Source organism: Poecilia reticulata, linkage group LG4 (genome assembly GCF_000633615.1).
Source record: "Poecilia reticulata strain Guanapo linkage group LG4, Guppy_female_1.0+MT, whole genome shotgun sequence".
NCBI lineage: Eukaryota > Metazoa > Chordata > Actinopteri > Cyprinodontiformes > Poeciliidae > Poecilia > Poecilia reticulata.
Window position 1 is genome coordinate 24,964,690 of NC_024334.1, and position 25,239 is coordinate 24,989,928.

Sequence of the window (25,239 nt, forward strand, 5' to 3'; positions counted from 1 at the left end):
TGTGTGTGTGTGTGTGTGTGTGTGTGTGTGTGTGTGTGTGTGTGTGTGTGTGTGTGTGTGTGTGTGTGTGTGTGCGTGCGTGCGTGCGTGTGTATCTTTTGGTTTTAATCTCTTGTGGATAAACGAAAATCCATAACGAATTCAGATTTGTTTGCTTAATATCTTTTTAATCACTGAAATTGCTGGTTGTCTTAGTAATTCTAGCTTGTATAAAGAACAAATCAAATGAAACATTAAAATGTGTTACAATGTATTCTGCTACTGTAATTATTCTACAAATGCAAAACCTGAGAGGAAACAAAGTCAAAATAGTGTTAAGTATGAAAAAGTATAGAAATTAGTCAACCATTTCTCATTTCTGCAAATGATTCCTCACATCTCTTCAGAGTGACACACAGGGCTGCGTTTACCAGGTGCTTGTTGAAACTTCCTGTTATCAGAACGAAATATGATTGTGTAGCTTCAAGCATGAAGCACAATGTGATAAAAATACTACATGGACGAAGTGGAGAACAACAACACGTCTTTGTTCCATAAATGTTTAGCAATGGTTAGAGAAGCTATACTTCCACAGAAAGAAGTTCCTATAGTCAATGATTACTACGCGAGACAAACGAACTGCAACCGAGTACTTCTCGTTTCCTGAAATTCAGCCTATTTTTATTTGTAAAGTGAAAACGAGAGAGAAGATTCCCAATTACAATGTAGCACAGCAGGCTGCAGAAAGAGGAAAGCATATTAAAAACCCCCTGGAGATCCCTAATGTTCTCCAGAGGCTTCTCGTAATCAAACAAGCAACAAGCTGGCTGACGTCTTGCTTACAACAAGAGAGCAAACGGCAGTGATGGAGAACAGTCTGCTTGTTTTGATTCAGCCTGATAAAACAGAGGATGCATTGTTGATAACGCTAATTAAAAGCCACCTTCTTGGAGATAATTAATGCTGCAGTTTCTCTCTGTGGGCTTCATCTGACCCAGACCAGGAAGCGACAAACAAACAGATTGGAAAACCAACCAACTGCACCGTGTTTTATCTGCACCACTCAGCCCCGTCCGGCAGCAGACTGGGCCGGCACCGGGCCCAAAAGTGGCAGACAGCCAACCGAGACCTGGCTCGATGATGTATCCTTTTGCAAAGTGTAATTCTGCTGGTTAGGTCACATTAACTCGAGCCAGCTGTCTGAGATTTTACGCCAGAGTTTCACACTTTTTTATCTTTAAACGGCCTCATTGGATCATAAATCAAGTCAAAGCAAAACTTATCCATGCAGGAAACAGCCTGGGATCTTAAACATGCAGAGCTCACAGGCCTGGCTGGGTTGAGATTTTCATCCGAGTGACTGACGGCAAGTGGGAAAGTTTCCATTAAACGAGACTGAGCAAATATGGTTTTATGGTGGTTGTTAATAAATTCTTTCCCTCAGAAAGTCTGTCGGTTTTGAAATAACTAAATTAATAGTTCATCTAAATGAGTGCTGCTGATCAAGACAAACGTTGAATGTGAACGCAGTATTTTACTAATTGAAGTGTTTACATGCTTGAACTTATAGACTGATGCTTGGATGCGGACTCAAAATGAGTCGTAGTACAGTTATGGCTAATGTGAAATATTTAATATACATTTATAAACCTTAAAAGTACAACAGAGTATTAGGGACATACTAAGAACAAATAAATAAAAATATGATAATAAAGTAATAAAATTATAAGAATGAAGGTCAAAAATAAAATCAAGATAATACAAGTATAAAGTCATAATATTTCAAGAACAAAGTTATATGATATTTTCATAATACTGGAACTTTCTTCTGGTAATTTTTTCTTTAATTTTTCAAAACGTTACCTTAGTACTTCATCATATAAAAGCTCTGATGCACAAAGAAAAACATCCCCATGTCAAATCTAACCTGGAAGTGAATTTGCATGCTGAGCAGGTCAGTTGGCTCCACACTGAAAGGTTTCTCACAGGAGCAGGAAAAGAGTTAAACGGGCAATTTTATCAAAGGTTTGACTGCATTACAGATACTATTTGTTCCCATGATACATTTCTCTTTTTTTTTCTTAGCTTTTTGTGAAATCCCTACATTTTTCCACTATAAGTTATGGATGCATGCTTAGCATGACCTTATAAGTTTCTTTATTGTGCATTCCCCTTTGTTCTAGCAATCCGGTTCCATTTTGATCAATAATTGAGGCCATCCAGACATCTAACATCAGTGCCAGAAGAAACAGTGCTGGAGCTGCACAATAATTAGCGCCGATCCTTACCCACCACCCAGGTCGACAGATGGCTGCCAGAACCTCAGGCCAACAAAGACTCGTAACGTAAGAGTTGAAACGGCAACAAGTCCCACATGACTAAAGGAGGCTCTATGCCTTCTTTCGTAGCTGTGTGGTGATGAAAAAGTTGACGGATCACAAAAGTGGTGCTGATTTTGGTTACATGTCCCTCTCTTAATTTTGTGCCATATTTAGATTAGGTCATAGAATAATTTTCCTTACAGCTTGTAAGAAAACGATTTGGCTAACTTTTTTTTTTAGCAAGTTTTAAATCTTGTTCAAAAAAGGACAAAGCAAAATCCTCAATTTCAGCTACACTTTCAGTTTTGGGATTTTCAAACACTCATCAATTAGCGTTTATTGCCGTCACAATAAATCATAATTATTAGATTAACTTTTGTCCCATTATATAAATTTGCAGAGATGCATATAGTCCACGATTAACAATACATGCTTTCAAATTTTTCTGATGCCCGAGAATCGCTTTTCTTCGGCGGTGTATCAGGCAAAACTAAACCCTTAACACGAGCAACAACAAATCTTTCTACCACCACAAGCCTTGTTTCAGCTTACTTCTGCATGGAGGCTTAAAGATAAAAAGCTGATCCCCGGTAAAAAAAAAAAAAAAAGTACTTCAAACAGTAATTAAATTGCAGCTCTAAATATCCGCAGTTAAGACATAAAGACCAAATTACGGAAGCAGTCCAGTGAAAAGAGAAGTTCTGCAGCTGAAATTGTAACAACTACATTTTGTGCTTGTCAGATAGTACCAAGGCTAAAACAAACGACCAACCTGCATCATAAGAGCTCTCTCAACATAAAGCTACTTTCCTCCCATTTCTCATTCGTTGCTCTCTTTTGAAACATGCTCCCTTCTGTCTGGTTAAATACTGCGGAGAAGTTGCTTTGTATTTTACCACATGCATCTACCAACCATCACTGTTTAATCAATTTGCTTTCTTGCCTGAATGTCAAACTCTCCATTAATCCTAATTAAAGTTAATAATTATAATGCATGCAATTGAATTACATGTTTTTTTAACCGATACTTTTCTTTTATCTTGCACGATGCTACAGACAGCATGCTTCTGAAAGGCAGACAGCAAAAAAATATCCTGCATTTTTATCTGAAAACTCTTGATGACCCCTCAATGGGGTCCAGGCATCTGGAAGATCCTTACTCACCACTGGCCTCAATGCAGCTCCATTAGGGGCAACAATTGGTGAAGCTGCCAAACTATACGGCAGCTTCACCAAGGGCTGAGCAAAATGGCATCGCAATATAAACATTTCATATTAGTTGATATTGATTTAAATATCTGAAATAGTGCCAAACTGGTGAAGTGACATTTCCTGTTTTATCCACAATCTCCTCATTAGCTGTTGCCCTCATTTCAGTCCACACCGTTGTTTTTCATATTTAAGCAGTTATGAGAAACGTTGGGGAAATCTGAAACAGACCGTTGCTAGGTAACCAAAGAGCGAGTGAGTTAGTTGATGCCATCAGCCTTGCTCAGCTGGCTGAGAGACGTTGAGCAGCTAAAGCCTTTCCTCTGCCTACATCCCCCAGAACGCAGTGCAGTTCTGCATTGGGTTTCAGTGAAATTACTGAATATTCTATCAGACATATTATCTACTGATATTGATCATGTACTTATTGCAACATATACGTATGGTAATTGGCTACGCTCACGTTTCACAAGCTCCTGGTTGCTGGCGGTCTTGCTCTCCCTCCAGTGAACCTCCTGTGGTCTGAGAGTTGCTGTCACTGTCGTAGACGCCGTTCACCTCCTCTTCTGTGATGATGTCATAGCCCCCATCATCAGATTTGATACCGGTGTCCGAAACTGGGGAGAAATAATGAATTCGACATGCGTGAGGCATAAACCGAGCAAAGAGAGATTTTTTATAAGAAGTCATCACCTTGTGTAAACACAACATTAAATCTGAATTTCTTAACATATAATTTAGTTTACAGTTTGCCACCTATGTGCCAAAAGTTTGGATGGAAGATCAAATTTGTACAAAGAGAAAGTTTAATTTGTATACTTTGCAACAAAATCATTAAATAACATTACAGTCACTTATCAGCTTACAATAAGTAAGCTGATTTCTTGCTAAAAGGGTTTGATTACTTAAAAGTTACCTGCTTTAACAGCTTTAACAACAGAATGGCTTTTATGTTTCACTTTTGCATTTGTTGTTATTTTTTGGAAATCTAAATTCTAAAATTGAACTTTTTTTTCCCTTTTGTTGACATTTACTTGGCCATGCTCTGGTAAAAACTGGACAAATATCTAGGTGTAAATATATGCCTCTGTATAAAGGCTTTAGTCCTGAAATTCCCTATTCACGTAAAGGTAAAGATTTGTGAACCTGTAAAATGTAACCTAGAACCAACCAGAAGTAAAAAACCAAAAAAATATGTACATGTCAAAAATACCTATTTTTTCTTCCGTCAATTATGCATTTTAAATATAAATCAAAATAAGCAAAAACATCTGAATCTGTGCAAATTTCAATGCATATATTGTCATATTTACATGTGAGGGTTTCAGTTGTTTTGGACTTTGTTTCCTTCACACCTGTACGAATAACTACACAGAAGATATAGAATGAACACATTTGAAATAATGTTTCCTGCTTTTGAATATTACATACAATCACAAACGTTATTGCAGTATTAAATTACAATGTTTGGTTTTAGTAAATTGAATGATAGAAAGTAAAAGCTTCAATCCAAATGTCACTTCCTTCCTTCTTTATGTACAAAGTTGAATTTATCTGACTTGGGTTTCAATCCTTGTTCCTCTATCAGTCAGTCCTTTCACTTCTGCCAAAAACTTTCCAGCTTGCACACCGAGTGACCAGTGACCAATAAACAAAACCATTTAAACATTGTAGATTTGTGACGTTCATAAATAAATACAGAGAAGTGTTTCTCTTTGAAACGCGTCTCTCACCTACTGCGCTGGAAGGCGACTTGTAGGGAGCGGGCTCAGGCGGAGGCTGAGGTCCGGCTCTAGCTGAAGAACTCATCTCTGACTCTATGAACTTCTCCACCACCGCATTGTGCTGCACGTAGCAGTCGCTGCAGCAGCGCTCCTTCTTCCCACTGTGTTTCGTCAAGACAAAGTTGTTGCTGCAGCTGTAGCAGAAGATCCGGCCACAAACTCTAGAAATAGGAAGCAAAGACCAGAATTTGTGATGCTGTGTCCAGTGTAAAGTTGAAGTCAGCAGCAAAGTAGCTCCGACGCTCGTCTATAACCCACCTGCAGTGATGTCTGCGCACCCACCAGGTGAACTGGTCGTTGCAGCCAAGGCAGTGTGTGGCCTCCTTGTCAACCAGCCACCAGCGCTCCTCGGCTCGTAGTTTCTGCTCAAACTCCAGAGCATCTGACTTCTGCCACAGAGCATCTTTGTCCCTGAAGTAATTCACAAAAAAAAAGACAAAATAGAGACCAATAATATAAAAACAAGCAATGAACAAGAGCTTTAAAAGCTGGAAAAGGTGGATTTGGTAGAACATGTTAATTACATATAGTGCCAACAGATTACTTTCCACTTTGCTCAATAATGTTGACTTTACTGTAAACGCAACTCAAGAATCCAAGATGTGCATCTAAGAAATAAACTTTTGGTTACATCTCTCGTTGTTTTTCTCTGTGCTTCTGCTCTCACTGTCTTTCTTGCCAAATCACAACAAGTAAGACATTACAGCACTTTCTGCTGCTCAGAGCCAGCTCATCCGTGGAGATAAACAACATTCAGCTTACAAATGAACTGCAGTAAATCTGATGGTTCAGGTCACAGTTAGGGGTAGTCTGGAGTTTTTCCACCTAATATGTGTCCTAACTTTTTCTATCTGGGGAAAGTATTTGAACACCCTTTTGATAAGTAGAGTGAATGTGTTCTGAGGAACATTGTAGACCAGTGATCTAATCTATTATGACTCAAGCGAGCAGCAGACATACCACCTGCATGTTTTATTAGCAGAAATAATAAAGTTGGTCAAATTCTTCTCTTCAATATGGCCAAGACATGAGAACAAGAAAATAAAGTGAGCAGATGTTTGTTTTGAAAAGTCAAGAAATGGCAGCCAGAAAGTAGCTGCTCGTCTACTAAACTCACCTATATCTACATCTGGGCAATATATTAATTTATAATAAAAGTTGACATATTAACATTGTTAATATGTAAATAAATATGTATGGATATTATGGTGGTTATGGTAGTGTTATTTTGTGATTTTTAATTCTTGTTTTATGTGTTTTAACATCAACTTGCCAATGTGACTAGAGACGGAAATTAGCAACTTGGCAATAATCTCATGTATTCACATGCCAGAGTTCATCAATACGTATTGTCCCTTTTTTTTTTCTCATAAAATTAGGGTAAATTATAATATAATAAAACAGGACTTAATCTCATCTTGTCAACTTGTATAGAGAGAGTAATAAAGATAAATCTTCACTCTAGTATTGTGCCACGATGCAGGAAGAGCTGCAGGATGGTGGCTGTCGAGAACTGGAGCTGGAGATCCGTTGCTCTAAACGGATGAACCACTTTGGACAAACGGTGTAACCAGGCAACAGAAAAAGATCAATTCAAACACGGCAATTATTCCCAGAACGGCTAAAGAGAAAAGTCTCACTTAATAAGCTCAATGAGCCTCTCTTCCAGGTTGATCTTTGTGCTGTTGAGGTCTTCAATCTCTGCCGACATTGTCAGATACTGACTTTGTTTCTCAGCCTCTGTTGCTTCAAGTTTCTGCTTCAGGTCCTCACACAGTGTTTGCACAGACAAATGTGCCTCTTCGATGCTGCAGAAACAAGAAAGCTAGTTATAATTTTATCATGAAAGCATATATTTACACCCACCGAGGGGGGATGACAGCCGCACCTGGCCGTAGAGCTGCCGAGTTGCTGAATTTCGCCTTCGTTCTCACGGATGGTGGCCTCCGCCTGCGTGATGTAAGCATCTTTCTCGCCAATTAGCTGCAAGTATTTCTCATTCGCAGCCTTTTGTACACGTTATGAAAAAATGAACAGAAAACAATGATGAGACACCTACCTTAATCTAAGTTTGTGCTTACATGAATAAAGCAGAAAAAGCTTTCGGCGTTTTCCTAGCTGCGAGAAGGCATGAGAACGTTAATGTCACTGTAAACTTAGATAAGCAACCTTTAAAAGTTCAACTCTATAACATAAGTCTATAAGCCTGGTAAACCTCAGACAAACATGATGAATTATCATCTCACTGAGCCAATCACTTGATTAGGGCTACAGAAATCTTGCATCCATCCAACATTCTGCAATCAAAGGAAGATAAAACGCTTACATAATCAAGACGTCTCATTAGCTGTGGAAAAAAATTAAAAAAGGAAACACACCAACATTCCGCTAACTTGTATATAATCATATATCGTTCAGCCAGTAAATAATCAAAGTTGTTGGATATTATAAGCCATATGTGTGTCTGTCTACTAAAGCAATTAGTGATGGTACGAGACATAAAACGCATTCACAAAGTAACCACAAATAAACATATTCTAGATTTATTTTCACTTCTAAAAAGATGGAAACCTTGAGTTCAGACACGATCTTCTGTTCCTCCTCCAGCTGTGCTGAAACCTTCTCCAGATTTTTAGTCACAGCCTGCAATAAAAAAAGAAAAAAGAGAAATCTAAAAGTTTGATGCTATGAGACAGCAATTCCTCCAAAAGTCAAATGAAAAGCATTTCACGTTTGTTTCCATTGACGCCTTCCTACCTGGCTTAACAGAACTGACATTTATTTTTAACTAAGTGAAACCTTCTGTGAATAACCTTATTTATGCATTTACTTATTTTCTAACAATCTCCCAAAGCCTCTGTGGAGCATTTTGTGCAACTTAATTCCTTGTTCAAAGAAGATGCAACGCAAAGGCAAAGATGAAGAGAGGTAATTTCTCTCATCTAAGTTAACTAACTACTGCTGTGAATTTACCAGAAAAGAGGATTAAATAATTAATCTTACTTTCTCAAAAGGCTCCAACTGGGAAAGGGCTATTAAAACAATTCAAAACACCTCCACTAATTAAAAACAATTTATCATGCTTAGAATCCAAAGATAATTAGAACTAAACACAAAGCACAGGAGAACCCGATTAGAAACTTTGTGTGTATTTGTTGTTTAATCTGAAAATTGCTCTAAATTAAAAAGAATCAACTTGGCATACTGGCGTCTTTCATCCTAAGTTAACGTGGAACCTCAGACAAGTATTTAATCCTGCATGGAAAATCAGAAAAAAGTTTGTTGCAACTCTAAATCTACTGATACATGACTGAAAATGCCAGAGCAGTCAGGGAAAAATTAGGTAGAGAAGAAACCAGTGTTAACTCTGCAGGAGCCACAAGCATCCATAGCTCAGGTAAGAAAAGAGGAAGAGTGGCAAGAAGAAAGCCAGCATTGGACAAAAACCAGAAAGCAGCCTGCTTTCAGTGGAAATGTTGAGGTGCATGGTTAAGGTGAGGTTGAGCTTTAGCTCCAACTTTCAGCCAGTTACAGTAGAATAGTTTTCATCAAATCATGTTCATGTCTAGCTTGGGAATCTGCAACCAGAGTATTGTGTTGCTCTTGAAAACATAGGACAAAAATGCTAAAGAAAGATGCTACAGGTTAAACTCACCTTTATTTGAGCCTGATGACTCATGGTCTCAGAGCTCATTTGAAACTTCACAGCATCCATCTCCTCTTGGCAGCATTCTTTTACGCTGTTCACTTGGTTCTTGGCTTTTTCCAGCTCTTCCTGGAGCTCTATAATGGCCCTAGGGAGGGATTCCTTCTGTGTCAGCTCCTCTCGTAAACTGTTGTTCTCCTGCCGCAGGGCGTTCATGCACTCCTCGATCCGCTCCACCTCCTTCTCCAACTCTTCGATCTTGGCAGCGTCCCCTGCCAAGTGTTCGCTGGCTTCTTCCCTTTCCGCGTTCAGCTTGCAGATGGACATCCCCAGCTCTGCCATCTCGGTGTTTGCTCTGTGCAAGCCCTCACGGATCTCTGTGTTCTCTAAAGCCAGCTTGTTGTTTTCGGCTTTGAGAGCAGACAGCTCTTCTCGGACGGCAGAGGAAGAAACGGCAAGTTCGGCGTGGGCAGCTGCTTCTCGATCGCGCTGTTGAACCAGAGCCTCCTCTTTCTTTTTGCACTCCAGAAGTTCGGCTACGTGCTTCTGGTTGAGTGCCTCTACTTGGGATTTAAGCTGCTCCGTAAGAGACCTCAGCTCGCCTCTTTGGGCTTCTGTAACCTCCAGCTGTGCATGGGATTTTAGCTTTTCCTCCTCAGATCTCTGCACCTTCACCTTCAGGTTCAGGATCTCTGCCTGGAGTCTAGAGACCTCTTTCATGCTAACGTCCAGCTGGCCCTCAACCACAGCAAGCTTGGCAGTAACTTCCTGGTTCTCCTTTCCTTGGACTGAGCTCCTCTCTAGCTGTAACGTCTCTATTGCCCGTTTCTCGGATGTTACCCTTTCAATCAGTTCAGCCTGTTTGGCACAAGTTGCTTCTGTGTTGGCTTTGGCCATCTCATTCTCCTTCTCCTTAGCCTCCAACTCTTGTAATGTTGACATCAACTTAACAACCTCTTTCTCTTTATTCTCCAGCTGCTTGTCTTTTGCGCTTAGGTGTTCTTGCAGGCTGACTAATTTGGTGTTTGAAGCCTCTAGGTTTGTTTTGTGTTCTTCGATCTGAATGCGGGCGTTCTTCAACTCCGTCTCTGTGCGACTAAGAGTTGCTTTCAAATCATCCAGCTCCTCTCTCAGAGTCTGGTTCTCCTGCTCCAGCCGCTTCGAAGTCACTTCCGATTGTTTCGCAGCCATTGTGGCTCGCTGCAGACTCTCATCCAGACCGCGGTTCTCCTCACGTAGCAATTTCTCCTTTTCATCCACCGTCATCTTGGCATCATCCATTTGGCCTCTGAGCTGTTTCTCTGAAGCTCTTAGAGCTGCTACTTCAGCCTCCAGCACTGCTCTGTGCTCCGTCATCTCATTTTGCTGCTGCTCCTTTCTACTCACTGTGGCCTGCAGCTTCTCTTTTAATTCCTGTAAACTGGCGCACTGCGTCTGGTAGTCTGCTATTTTGGCAGACTGTTCGTTGAGCTTTGCCTTGTGCTGATCGAGGCTAGTGGTCAGTTCGTCCCTTTCTGTAGTCAGTATTTGGGTCTTGGATTCAAGCTTCTGTAGTGTCTCACTGCTGGAGCTTAATTCTGCTTCTCTGTTCGTAAGCTGCACAGCAATTTCAGCAACCTTTCCCTCTAAAGACTCCTTCAAGTCGTCAGTGTTCTTCTGCATCGCTTCCATTTCTTGCTTTGCCCCCCTCTTCACCTCCTCTAACTCTCGCGCTTTCTCCTCTAGAGATTGTTGGACGTCCTGCAGCTGTCTTTGTAGACTGCTTGCCTCCTTTTCTCTCAGTGCCAGGTTCAACTGGAGCTTTTCCAGAGTACTGAACTGCTCCTCCACTTTTGCATTCAACTTGGCCTTCTCCTCAGACGACGATGTCACCAACGCCTCACGTTTTGTTTCATTCTCCTTGGACTTCATCTCATTAACTCGTAACTCTTCCTCCAGTCTTTCTATCTGCCTCCTATTTTCCACCATCTTACCTTCAGCCTCCATCTTCACTTTCTCTGCCTCTTTCAATTTGTCCAACAGCTCATGAATCTTAAGCGCTGAATCAAAATGACTGGCAGCCTGCTGGCCTTTCTCATCTAGAAACCCATCCAACTTAGCCATAAGCTCCATGTTCTTTTGCTCAGCAGCTGCCAGCTTTTCCTGAAGCGAGACAAGCTGAGTTTCCTTGGCTTTTTCCTCAGCCCTGAGTGCTTCCACCTGTCTGGTAAGGGCATCGTCTCTCCCCTGCAGGGCTCCGAGTTCTTCCTGCAAGCCTCGGTGTCCTTCTTGAGCAGCGAGCGACACATCAAGCTGCCTCTGAAGCTCTTCAATCACTCCTTTCAACTCGCCAGACTCCTCGCCAAGCTGCTGAACCTTATCAAGGAGATCTCTCTGCTTTAGCTCTGACTGATCCAGCTCCAGGCGAAGGTTTTCAACTGTGTTGCTATCTTCTATGCAGGCAGGCAGTGAATCATTCAGATCGTTCAGCAAACTGTGCCCGTAGTCTGGGCTGGAGGCAAACTCAGGCGCTTGCTACATGGTTGAAATGGAGAAAAATAAGCGAGACAGTAATTAATATATTTAAATAGATTTCATGTGAGATTATTATTAGTTGCAAATGTTAATTACCTGGGAATAGGAACTGGCCAGACTATTAATACTGGAACTACGACTTGGTGGTTTCCACATGTGGCCAGGTGAATTTGCACTTCCCACTGTCCTCCTGTTGTTTGGAAAATAAGGAAGTCTTTTACAGTAAAATATCACTACTGCAGTTTTGTGGTTGTTTCTAGTTTGTTTTCGTGAGATCAGCTTTATTTACAAGACAATTTTAATTACAAGTATTTTAATTAAAATGTTCCAACTAAACTCTCTCTCTCTCAAACTTTGCTAATGGTAAATACTGGTAAACGGCACCATAAAAACAAAGGCATGTTGCGTGATTTGTATTGTGATTTAAGGGTTCGTCTGCTTTAATACCTTGCAAATGTTGGCCAAGCAGCATCGAGGTCATGACCTCTGGAAGCCACATCAAACTGGATCTCGTTGAGCTCGTACAGATGATTAATTATGTCAGAGCTGAGTTGAGGCTTCAAGAAGGGGCTCCTTGCATAGTACCAGTCACTGTGGAGAGATTTAAGGACTGAATGATGAGGCAGAGTGGAAAATTGAGAAACAATATTTCAGAATTATATAAAAAAATACTGATGATCTCCTGGATGGATGATGAACAGCTTGAAGACAGCAAACTAATTATTGTATCTGTAGTCTCAAGATCTCCACTTGAGATGATTAGCCACATTTATGTTCATTGTGAAGACTTGGATTGAGGCAGCTTGTGCAGAAATTAACCAGGAATAGAAAAAAGAACTGTTGCCTTATATTTTAATCTATAATAACCTACGTTTGAGATAAGTCTGAAACATCTGGATTTACTCCTATAACTGAGGCAGGAGGAAGCAAAATGTGGTTTACAGCATTTACCTTATAATAAAATATAATAATACTGAATATTGATGTGTGTTTGGTTACATCACTATAAGTAAAAACAAAAACTGAAAATTCAGCGGTTGTTCTACCTGGTGACTCTCTGGTTTATCAGGCACTGCTGCAGTGTGTCACCCAATCGCTGATGAACGAGGGAGTAGCGGATAAATGCTCGTCCCTTTCCCAGAGATGTCCTCAGCTGAAGAAGGAAACAGGATTCATTTTACACACAACCATCACTTCAATAAAAACAACATAACATCCATCCATCCATCCATTTTCTTTACACCCTTGTAAAGAAAATGGAAGTGGGGTCGGGAGGGTTGCTGGTGCCCATCTCCAGCTAACATTCCGGGTGGGAGGCGGGGTGCACCCTGGACAGGTTGCCAGTCTGCCGCAGGGCAACACAGAGACTAACAGGACAAACAACCATGCACACACTCACACCTAGGGGCAATTTGGAGAGGCTAATTAACCTGACAGTCATGTTTTCTGGACTGTGGGAGGAAACCAGAGTACCCAGAGAAAACCCACGCATGCACAGGGAGAACATGCAAACTCCATGCAGAAAGACCCAGGCTGGGAATCGAACCAAGAGCCTTCTTGCTGCAAGGCAACAGCTCTACCAACTGCGCCACTGTGCAGCCCCACAACATAACAGTTATTTGCAAAAACATAAAAGAGCAACAAATTAAAGCTACATGAAAATAAATCTTAAACATATGGCTGTAATATGGTCTCATATATTTAATGAACTGAAATAATGTCAGAATTATAAACAACAGATGCACCTCAGAAATGGATTTGACAAAACGGATGCCATCATTTGCTCCTTTGATCTTAGCCAGGCAGTCATTGAAGTAATCCCAGTAGTCCTTCTTGGTGCCCAGAAAAGTTGTTTTCTCCTTTTGGTCAAACTGAAAAAAACAATGTGAAGAAAATGCTCAAATTCTACTTTTTCACAAATAGACAAGAACATCCTGACATTTATCTTAGCACTGCGAAAAATATGTCAAATATTCCTCTAGGTTCTTTTAATAGGTATCTACTTTTAAATTGTGCAATTTCCATTGATTAACTGATGTACCAATGCATGCAAAATCCCACCTGTAGCAGATACTCCAGTTTGTAGGAGAATTTGTGCAGGTTGATGCTGTCATCTGTGATTGGCTCCCCACTTTCTTTGTACTCCTTTTCAAGCTCTGCAACAGCATCTGAAGTTCACATACAGATATATCAGAAGAGAAGAAAAAGGACAGAGAGTGACAGTTTATATATAAAATTGTACACTTAATAACCCTGCTTTGTATCTACCTCAAAAACTGGAAAGAAACTCAAGGTGAGTGCATCTGTGGCACACGCTCTCCTTCTAGCTGCATGGTGTTAGAAGCTTCCAGAATAGGCTAACTATACAAATAAGGACTTGGATGGTCGCTTTCCTAAATTTCAAAGCATGTTTGTGGGTCTATAGCTGTAGCACATTTCTTCTTCCTTCTTGTTTTAGTCAACCACATGCAGCCCATAAATGAGAACACATTCATAACATCTTTCTATCTTCACAAGGACTTTGCATTGACTTCCATTTATTTCTATAGTCTAACACAGAAACTAAACAACCCTTAATTAGTGTTAGATGCCTAACACTAAGTGTAACCTACACTCATTTCGCACCTAAGTGTAACCTAAACTCATTTCGCACCTAAGTTTAGGACCTAAACCTAAGTTTAGGTCCTAAACTTAGGTTTAGGACCTAAGTCCTAAACCTAATTAGTAACCCCAAAACAGTCTTTATTTTTACAGGGCCTGGACTTTGGGCCCCATAAGGAGCACCGGGTCCTCACAGTGTAGTGTTTGTTGGAAATACGAGTCTTGCAAGGTGAGAAATGCTAGACAACAAACACACATGTTTGCGTGGCTATCTTTGTGGGGACTTTCCATTGACTTCCATTCATTTCTACAGCCTAAACTTTACCCTAACCATTACATACCTAACCCTAACCCAACCCCTTACCAAAACTCAATTCACACCTTAGTTCTAAATCTAACCCCTGACCCAAAAACTGCATTTCCCCTTGCATACTACATCTTCCTGTAGTATGTGTCAGGAAAATGGTCCCCACAAGGTATTACAAACAACCGCACATATACACACACAAACATAAAGGTGACGTACCATGCAGATCTCGGATAATCCTCTGAAGCTGGCTCTCTCCGACCGCCATGGCCCCTCCTGTCACTCTCTGAGCGAGTCACCAAGTCATATCCAGTCTGCTGAGTCAGAGAATCACAATTAGTATGGAACAAAATATTGTCACAATTGTTTCCACCATGCTCTTGCATGGACATAAGACAGATAAACCATAATTCATGGTTAGACGATGAGATCATAATCTAGTTCTAGAAAAAAACTATTTAGCCTCATAGTTTGTTGTAGTACTTTGCAATGTGTTATTAGCAACAAATCTGCAATATGAGGCCTCATCAGGTCAGACATGTTTGTCCATTGCATTCCACTGCTAACGCTCAACTGGATTGACACCACGCGAATTTTGATGCCAAGTCAGCAGGATAACTTCAGGGCCATTTTATTCTACTGGAAATGGCACAACAATCAAGAAGCAGTTGACAGTTGTCTGCCATAATGTTTCAGTATGTGCTACATGTCAAAATAACTTCTATAAAGATGGTAGGACCCAAGTTTAGCCAGCAGTAAAAAACATCAAAACTATCTTCTTTCCTTAGTGCATTCTGGTATTATCTATTCCATGTGTTAGTGACATACACACCTGGCCATTTACACATCATGTAAAAAGAAAAAAATCACTCATCCATCTGTACCACCTTTTGCAGTTCTCACGATTATGTAACCATAATCACTGTAGTGCTGCTCTGTCAGCAGTGGACTCGAGTCAGCATCCTCACAGTGGCTACGCAGCCCCGTATGCAACAAACTATGATCCAACTATAATTCATTATGTATTCTACGTCTTTCTAACAAAACCTGAACCAGCATTAAGACCTCCAGCTATTTCAGCTACAGTCATTTGTCTGTTGGATCTGGCCATGCAGGCCACCTTCACTCTGAACTAGAGGTGTGCCGATCGATCGGTCACCGATCATAATCGGGCCGATTTTTGTGAAAAAGTGCATGATCGGTGATCGGYGATCAYTGGCTCTTGTTGCCGATACCGATCACCTGCATCTCATTTCGCMGCCTGCCTGTGCAGCTGGTCTCCTCTTTCCTTCACACTGCGCAAACGCGCAGCAACAAATCCTAAGCGATGTGGAACCTTAACGCACTGAGTGAATGGGGAAGTTTGCGTGTTGTGGCGGAAAATTGAATCACGTCAAAATGCATCAACACAGCAAAGCTAATACGACATAAAAACAATGCCATACTTGACGGAGTTTGGCTTATTCGAGGCTCACTGCAGTAAAAAAGACATATAGCGGATCAGATAGCAGGTAAAGCAGCGCACAGCTGCAAACACTCACCCGGATTAGCATGACCGTCAGAAAGCTAAACAAATAACCCGCAAAATTATGTATGTCTTCGAGCTGCGATGTAAGACGCTGGTTCTGATCTCGCTGTCGAACCGCTGCTACGCGCTACAGGTAGTAATATTTCACAGACGGAGCGCCGCTTCTGCTCCACCTGGTAGTGACTCTCACACCGAACCTCTGTTTAAAGTTGCAGCATCTAACTTAAAAAAATACATTTTACATACATATTAAAACTTTTGCTGTCCTAACATGAGACAGATACTCTCTAAAAAAAAAAAATCGATCTCCTCCCTGCTCTGCATAATTACTCYGCTCAGTCAGAAACAGCCACTCAGAACTACCGTAGCAGTAATCAGCTAGCCGCCATGCTAACAGGAAGTTTTCATTCAGTAACTCTGGATTGTTTATTGTAATGGAACCTGTATTTGCCTTTGAATGTTAAGTTTTATACTTGAATTTTTTTGGCAATGTTGAGAGGTTTTATTTTGGCTCTTTGCATTATTTAGCCTCTTCAGAGCCTTCATATGTTATCAGTCTGTTAAAGATAGTATTACCGATAGCAGTACAATTTGCAGAATGCCTGTTTTGTTTAGTTTCCTTCTTGGAAAAAGTTATTAAAACCAAGCTTTTATCTAAATTAAGGTGAATTCATGGTTCCTTTTTCCACATAATGTAACCGGTAGTGTTTATGATAAAAAATAATAATAATAATAATTATGTGATCGGTATCGGTGATCGGCCCTCATGGGTGATCGGTATCGGCAGAAAAAAACCTGATCGGCACATCTCTACTCTGAACCACTTTTAATTTCTTCATCCCTTTTAGATGCATACTGACCACTGTGTAGAGTAGGAACACCTCACAAGAGCTGAATAATCGTAGACGCTCTCTATAACTATTGAAATTGCCCAAATCCTTATTTTTATCCACTTTCCTACTTCTAACATATAAATACTGGGAACAAAAATATTTACTATCCCACCAACTAACATATAATCAGTGTTATTCACTTCACCTGTCACTTGATTGAGAATACTGACCACCAATGTTCAAAATGATGTCTGAAACTAAAAATACTTCAACTTTTTGACAAGCTCGCCTATTATCACAGGTTAATTTCTCAAATATTTGCAAGAAATAGAATATCATCATGAGGGCAACAGAAAATACAAAATGTGTGCTTGCCAGTGACATTGAGACATTGTGTTAACATTTCTTTAAATTCAATAAAGCCAAAACATGGGACATGTAACATGACCCATCTAAGTCTTAGCTTGTCCTGCCACTACTCCCCGGAGTGTTTGAACACTCCTCTGAGAAAAATGACAAGACTAAAGCAGAGTACTGACAGAAAATTCTTCAAAGAAACATATTTCGGACAAATAAAACATAATAAGGACACATGCCCTTATAGCTAGCCGGATAAAACAACACAAATAATGTGTTGTGTATTGAAAATGTTGTTGACACAAAAAGCTAGCACAACTCAAACGTTCAACAAAATTGTTCTCCAACAGCTAACTTAAGGCAACGCGAATCAAGTTAAAATGTAACACAAGTAATAGTTTTACAGCTCTACAGGGGTTCCTCTGAAATCAGAGGGGAAAAACGCACATAAACGAACTTTTACAGCTCTCCAAGAGTACTTACACAAAGGTTTTAACACACAACGCCAAATAAATCGAAATGCCCGCACAAATAACCATGACATCAACACAAAGTTGTTGTTTGGACAAATTGACATCTTTCTAAACGGTTTATAAACAAATAAAAACAGAACAGCTCTTAAAAAAATACATACTTCTTTTAGATATGAGTTAAGCCCATAACGATGAACTCTGAGCAGCCAAACTTGTTAAGAGTCACGTGATTGACAGCACTAGCTGCCCAATGAGAAAGCTTCATGAAGCCATCTGACCAATCACCTGGGAAACATGGGCGGGACGTGGAAAGGGAATGCTTGGTTGATTTATCACAGTAAACACTGCGGTCATGTGATCAATGACGCATTATTGAATGCCCCGCTTCTTTTTTTTTATGAAAAAAGAGGTCAAACTTACCTATATATATATTTTTAAAGGGAAATTAAAACATCTCATTATTATTTCATGTTATTATCTCCTAAATTATCAATTTGGACTCTGTTGATATAATTAAAACATCCTCTTTTATTTCTGTTGGAATTTTAAGACCACAAATGAACCAAACTATACAGTGAAATTAACCTTACCAAAAACTAAATCATGCATGACTACTCATTTTGTTGGAAATTTTTATATCAGTCAACTAAGCAAAATGCACTCCAGTGTCAGAGATTCACATACCACGCACTGAAACAATGATACGGCCAAAAAAGCTCTGTCAAATGTTAAATAAATAAATAAATAAATAAATAAATAAATAAATAAATAAATAAATAAATAAATAAATAAATAAATAAATAGCTTCTTGTTTTAAAATGATAAATTCATTTCAAAATTATACCAGCATTTCTTTTCATCTGAATGTGCACTCTGTGGAAATGTTTCAAATCAACATTTACTACTATGCATCACAAAGAATAGTTTAGATCTGTAAATATATAAGCAAACTGAAGTAATTATTTTAAAAAGCATTTCTAATAATAAAACCAAAATTAATTTGGAGCACATTTCACTGGTAACTTACACCGAGCCACCACACCTGAAACCGGAAGAGGAAGAACAGCTGTTTGACTATTTATTACCTACTTCTGAACATTCAGTGTTACACCAGCATCTCATGAGGAACAAGGTAAGTTATTCTGTTCTCCAAAGTAAATACCTTGTAGGTATTAAAAGAGATTTTACCATATCAATAAATTCAATATTAATTTTGATTTGCAGGTGTGACCAAACCAGCTATGGAATCCTTTAACTCTACTGTTATAAACTCTACTTATGATTACGACCAGGACTATGATGATGAAGTCTGTGACAAAGATGAAGTGGTTAAATTTGGATCCATCACCATTCCAATTTTCTTTTCTATCGTCGTCGCTCTGAGTCTCACAGGAAACATCCTCGTCCTTGTCATCTTGGCTTTGTATGAAAACATGAAATCTCTGACCAACATCTTCATTGCCAACCTTGCCGTCTCTGACCTTGTCTTCACTATCGGTCTCCCCTTCTGGGCCATGTACGACGTCTGGGGATGGGTATTTTCAGAGACTGCCTGCAAGATTGTGCATTTTGTCTTTTTCACTGGGTTTTACAGTAGCGTCCTCTTTCTGACCATCATGACCATCTACAGGTATTTGGTAGTGGTCCACCCGCTCTCTGACATGAGTTCTCTAAAACCTGGGACTGGGTTTTTTCTGTCTGTCCTCACGTGGATGATCAGCATTGGAGCAGCCATGCCATCCCTGCTACAAACTGTCCTCGTCTCAGTCCACCACAATGGTGCACACTCTTTGGGTTGTGAATTTAAAGACACGCAATGGAAAATGATTGGTATGTCCCAGCAGAATGTTTTCTTCTTGGGTGCATTTGCAGTGATTGGTTTCTGTTACATTCAGATTTTAAAGAGGATCACTAAAACCAAGTCCCGCACAAAAACCAGAGCAGTAAAATTAGTTTTTTGCATCGTGGCCGTCTTTTTCGTAGGCTGGGTGCCTTACAACATGGCAATCTTTTTGAGAATTTTACATTACAGTGAAGTTCAGTTATTTAATGATTGTGATAGGAGTATCCAGCTTGACTATGCCTTTTACATTTGTCGACTGATTGCTTTCTCTCATTGCTGCTTGAACCCGGTCTTCTATGCATTTGTTGGTGTGAAGTTCAGGAATCATTTAAAGTCACTACTGCTTCGAATGTTCAGCCGCCCGAGTCCAGTTGATGATCAGGAAATAAGAATGCAAAATTGTGTATCACGAGCATCAATGTACTAGATGCAAATATCTTTTTATGCTTCCATGTTAATGATATATAGATGGGAAGATTGTTTTTTAAGATATATGGTCTGTAATGTTAAGAGAAAGTGCTCCACATTCGATCTTTTGAAACAAACTATTAATCTGTCTGAAGTTATTCAGACAGATTAATAGTTGGAGTGAACAACACATGAATGTGTCGTTCACTCCAACACATTCATGTGTTGGAGTGAAGACAATGTGGGGGTCTTATTGCTTTATTTGATATACTGCGGGTCTTGAAATAGATTTGAAGTGTTGTCTTAAATCAGTCAGATCAGTCAATTATATACTGCTCAAAAAAATAAAGGGAACACTTAAACAACACAATATAACTCCAAGTAAATCAAACTTCTGTAAAATCAAACTGTCCACTTAGGAAGCAAGTTGCTTCCTAAGTGGACAACTTCTGTAAAATCAAACTGTCCACTTAGGAAGCAAGTTGCTTCCTAAGTGGACAGTTTGATTTTACAGAAGTTTGATTTACTTGGAGTTATATTGTGTTGTTTAAGTGTTCCCTTTATTTTTTTGAGCAGTGTACATTGTTCTCAATGTATAATGAAAAAAGAGAGAAAACAGGAACTGATAAATATGTGTGTATTGCATTACTAAACCAAGCAATTAAATCTGCAGGCTTGTAAAAGTACTGTGCTTGTCCCACCGTTTCTCATGCTAAAATAAAAATGTCAAATATAAAAGCTTAAATCAAGGCAAAGGATAATTTTGTCAACTTGTTACATTCTCTCGCTGCTGCTTGAACCCTGTCTTCTATGCATTTGTTGGCGGGAAATTCAGAAACCATTTAAAGTCACTGCTGCATCGAATGGTCAGCTGTCTGTGTCCAGTTGACAATCAGGAAGTCAGAATGCAGAATCTTGTCTCGCGTGGATCAATCTGGGGAGAAAAAATGGCTCCGGAGTTCCTGAGAGGCTGATCTTTCTGTTAAGAGTAGGGCACTTGATTCTGTGCATTCTCAAGGTGGACTCAATGTGAACTTAAAGGATGCAATTAATCTGTACTGCTGAGGTGTGCAAAAAAGCAAAGGTTGCAAATCTGTTTGTTTGCATGATTTGGTCTGCTTCCTGTCATCTTCCTTCTGACAATATTTCGTTAATTCCCTTTGGAGTTAAGCTTAGGCCAGTTTGCTGGTTAATCACGCACAGTGATATCATTATCTTCAAAGCAGACATTGGTTCTTCTGTCACTGTGGTCAACATCTGATTCCTAATGGAAAAATCATCTCCATAAAGCTTATGAGCAGAGGAAAGCAAGGCATGCTATAAAATATTTTGACAGACAGATGCTGTGATTTTGGACAGACATCAGTAGATGATGTGACTCCAAAGGACATCAGTACCTGACTGAAAAACTCAGACTGGTTTAATAGTAATAATGATGCTCTTAGCATTAAATTTCAATCAATGCTGTACTCAGCCATTTTAGTAAGTTTGTCCGAAGACTGGTAAAAACTGCAATTTTCTATTGTACAGCCAGTAAATTCTCCTTTTTTTTTTTTTTAACAAATTATTTGAAAAGTAAGTTCATTTCTGTATGAGCTGCTATTTCAACAGTTTAATTGTTTTGTATTTGACTTAATTTTACATTGTAATTTATATTTGTAAAATCACTGTGCACTTTTTCAATGTAATAAAAGTTATTCTTTTATATGACATATTAAACAGGTTTAAATATTTTATTATTTATTAATTATTTTACATTTTTCATGGAAAGTAACTTTACTTATGATTTAACTCAGAGCAAAGATTCTCTGTATGCTGCAAACATAAAAAAAACTGCACATCTTTTTTATGTTTAAACAATGCCATCTTCTGCTTGCTCAAAGCGTTGCATCCACACACTTGAATATTAATGGAAACATGTTTTCGAGTTGATCCTGCGAATAGAGCAGTAAATAGTAAGCTGGAGGTGAGATTTTAATGAATTAGTAGGAGCAAAATAAAAACATTTTAAAATGTCCAAAACGGCAAGGTCAACTGTTTTTCTCTCAGTGTTGTTCTACAAGATGAATTGGTAGACCCAAACATGGATGCCTGGTGAAAATCAGTTCTGTCAAACTAATGAATCTTCACAAATAGAAAAGAGGGTGTCATGCATAACTTATTAAAACAGGAAATAGAGATTTTCTGTTTTAATAACCTCTTTTTCCTGTTTTAGTAAAGAGCTAATTAAAACCCATATGAGAGTTTACTAAAACGATCTAAAAAGATAACTACACCAGAAAAAAATGCTGTGATAAACAGAAAGCGTAAAGTCAGAGTGTCATATCAGTTTCAGTCCCATCAGAAGGGAAGGTAAGTTCTTTTTGAACTTATCAAAAAGCAGTGGCTATAAAACAGGAGCTGTGATTTGGCTCTAAATGTAAATACTGGAGTTGTCTCTTTAAAAAAGAAAATCACTTAAACAGCAACAAAGAACTTTTCCAGCTTTATTTATGGATGCGACTGTTACTATGACGATGAAATCTGTGAAAGATTTGTGTCAAATCGCTCTAAACTCGGTAAATTAGTTGGTTTTAACTGATGCCATAATGTTGCTGAAAGGGAGGGTTGCGCAAAACTAATAAATACAGAGTTATACATTCTGTTGCAGGTTCCACTTCACCAACTATGGATTCCTTGTTAAAATTCAACTATGACTGGTGGTAGCAATGTCTGTGAGAAGAGTGAGGTCCAGTTTGGAGCCAATTTCTCGCCAGTGCTCTTTTCTATCGTCATCTCTCTGAGTCTGATAGGAAATATCCTCGTCCTTGTGCTCTTGGCTTTGTACGAAAACCTGAAATCTCTGACCAACGTCTTCATTTTAAACTTGGCCATTTCTGACCTCGTCTTCACCATTGGTCTCTCCTTCTGAGTCGCCGACCTCGTCCAGGGATTGGTGTTTCCAGATATTGTCTACAAGTTTTTGACTTTTGTTCTTTTCATTGGGTTTTACAGCAACATCTTCTTCTTTACCACCATGTCCAGCATCTACAGTTATTTGACTGACGTCCATCTGTTCAACAAGAGTTCTTTGGGCTTTCTGTCTGTCTCCATGTGGATGATCAGTATTGCACTAGCAAGATTCCACACCTACCCCATTGGTACACACAACAATGAATACTACAATATTTAAGTAAAAATTGCAGTGCAGAATTTGCTTTTCTTTACTGCATTTACAGTGATTGCCTTCTGCTTTATTCACATGTTGATAACGATCAAAAGAACAAAGTCCAACACAATGAACAAGGCAGTTATCTAAATTTTCTATACTGCAGCTGTGTTTTACATCGGATGGGTACCTTACAATGTCATAAATATTTCGAGAGCTTTTGCACACGACTTGGATCAGCTGTCAAAAACAAACTTAGAGCTTGCATTTCATGTGAGTCAGCACCTTGCTTTCTCCACCTGCTGCTTGAAGCCTGTGGTTTACGCAATTATTAATAAAAAGTTCAGAAGCAACTTGATGTCATTACCGCTTAAAATCTGCAGGAGACAAAATTCAGTTAATGACGAAGAGGTTAGAGTGCAAAACCCTTCTCAATCTCTGTAATTGTATAATGTTTTTTCTGTCCTTTCATCAATATACTCATACCTGTAAATTTTACAAGTGATTTGATTTTTCTGCTTTTAATTTAGCAGTGTGGCCTTTCCCTGTTACATTTGTATGCATGTTTAAATGGATGTTGTTATACATATTTTTGTTTTGAATGTGATTCCAGATTTTTTTAAAACATGTGCTTTGTATATATTCTCTTTAAAAATAGTTAAATCAATCAAAAGGGAAAGAAGATCAACAGCAAAGATTTAGCGTGCAGAATAAAATATACACTGTGTAAAATATATATATGTGTTAAACACATCATCTTTTTATTAAGCAAATATATTTTTAATAATTTAATTGACATACATTTCAGTCCAGATGTTGGCAGCAGCAAAGTAATTCACACATATGAAGGACTCAAGTCAAATAAATACATACATTCAAGTAAATCCATGTATTTGTAAGGACGTAGGATGGAAGAAATACTAGCACTGAACACATGAAAAAAGCATGTGCAACAAAACATTCACTACAAAAATGCTTGGTAAAGTTCTCCCACAAAGCACTCGTGGACCTTCCTTCATTGGTATGCCCTGATGTTGGACATGACTGCTAAATGTCATGTCCTCAAGGAAAAATAATCAAACAATGGCATGTTGCACTGCCAAATGTGTCCTATGAGGTTTTTTTCTGTATTTTGTCTGTCATCTCTAACATGTTATGTTGTAAGCGGAAATGAACCCTAAAATGTTCAGGTTTCATTAGGGGGTCAAGTTGTTTTGAGTTCTTCATTGATTATAGACATGGCTCTGATTTTAATATGTCTTTCTTTTTTATTAATGGTGCAGTATTAGGTGTTTTCCAGCCACATCGTGCCATTTTATAGCACAATTAAATAACCATGTCATGTTACCTTCAATTATAATAAAAGTGCTGTATATATGTATAATATTGGACTTTGTAATTTAACGTCTTCAAATACAGCCTCTGTCTCTTGCTGTGTCACTCTGCATTCAGGAAGTAATCACAACAGTGCTCTTTACTTTAACAATGATTTTACCAGCGTTGCACTGAGAAGTAGATTGCATAATGAGCTCAGCAGAAGTGCAGATCCCCCAATTAGGTGTTTGCTAATTGCTGCTGGCTAGTCTGAAGGAGTTCAGTTGGGGACTCATTGGGGAGGGGTGCTCTGTTAGGGAGAATCGCAGAAACTTAAAATTCAGATGTAAGGAGGAGCTTCATCCTCCAAGGTGTTGCTTTGTCCCCCCCAAACGTTTTACACAGCCGAATGGTTGCCATGGGAGATTCAAGGATTTCTCAAAAAACAAGTATGAATAAATACAATTATTAGCTCATTCATCTTGCATTATGAGGCTTAATGCCACAATTTAAACCATATAGTTATTTCACAATGTGCATAGAGCACATATTATTTTCACTCACATTATTGAGTTTAAAATAACTACTTATTTTACTTTAGAATAATTTAATAAAATTTTGTTTCAAATTGCATGAAGAAAATTTATGATCTGACAATGAATTCTGATCAAAAACATTTAGTGTGAATAGGACATGTAAACTGAGAATCTTATAATCTTATTAAAATGAACATTTGCCTTAATAACACACAAGAGGCAGGTCAATGTAACACACTTCCCTCTCTCTGACTGTGCCACACAGGGTACAAAAACATGCCGCTAAGCACACTGGGAAATAATTCCCACTCCTGTCTTCTTTCAGTTTTTTTAAGTGCTATCTTAAAATCTCGAGTTTATTCAACTCTTGGAGATATGACAAAATGTAATAAAAATTTAACACAGCTTACTACTGTAAGTTTACATTCCTCAAACTCA

The 25,239-nt window shown here is 38.9% G+C and overlaps 2 protein-coding genes and 1 pseudogene across 5 annotated transcripts in view; 2 read left to right on the forward strand and 1 right to left on the reverse strand.

The window, feature by feature from the left end:
- The window catches only part of fyco1a (FYVE and coiled-coil domain autophagy adaptor 1a), a 20,261-nt gene extending 2,459 nt beyond the window's left edge, over positions 1–17,802 (reverse strand). Inside the window, exons 1-14 of one of the 4 annotated variants that reach the window (XM_008407020.1) lie at positions 17,714–17,802; positions 14,581–14,678; positions 13,515–13,621; positions 13,199–13,324; positions 12,500–12,606; positions 11,901–12,044; positions 11,550–11,643; positions 8,949–11,453; positions 7,865–7,936; positions 7,182–7,300; positions 6,934–7,101; positions 5,552–5,704; positions 5,243–5,454; positions 3,973–4,126 (exon numbers count right to left, since the gene is read on the reverse strand). In XM_008407020.1, the coding sequence (XP_008405242.1) occupies positions 3,973–4,126; positions 5,243–5,454; positions 5,552–5,704; positions 6,934–7,101; positions 7,182–7,300; positions 7,865–7,936; positions 8,949–11,453; positions 11,550–11,643; positions 11,901–12,044; positions 12,500–12,606; positions 13,199–13,324; positions 13,515–13,621; positions 14,581–14,629 (4,010 nt within the window). In that variant the 5' untranslated portion in view covers positions 14,630–14,678; positions 17,714–17,802. Of the gene's footprint in view, positions 1–3,972; positions 4,127–5,242; positions 5,455–5,551; positions 5,705–6,933; positions 7,102–7,181; positions 7,301–7,864; positions 7,937–8,948; positions 11,454–11,549; positions 11,644–11,900; positions 12,045–12,499; positions 12,607–13,198; positions 13,325–13,514; positions 13,622–14,580; positions 14,679–17,562; positions 17,682–17,713 lie in introns of those variants that run through there. The other 3 variants (XM_008407019.1, XM_008407021.2, XM_008407022.2) reach the window with 3 other exon arrangements.
- Positions 17,803–18,780: 978 nt separating this feature from the next.
- On the forward strand, positions 18,781–19,884 carry xcr1a.1 (chemokine (C motif) receptor 1a, duplicate 1). The gene has a single exon (XM_008407017.1). It carries the CDS (start codon positions 18,794–18,796, stop codon positions 19,820–19,822), a length of 1,029 nt encoding a protein of 342 aa, XP_008405239.1. The 5' UTR covers positions 18,781–18,793; the 3' UTR covers positions 19,823–19,884.
- A 2,586-nt stretch (positions 19,885–22,470) lies between these two features.
- LOC103464044 (chemokine XC receptor 1-like) lies at positions 22,471–23,395 on the forward strand (annotated as a pseudogene).
- The last annotated feature ends 1,844 nt before the right edge of the window (positions 23,396–25,239 follow it).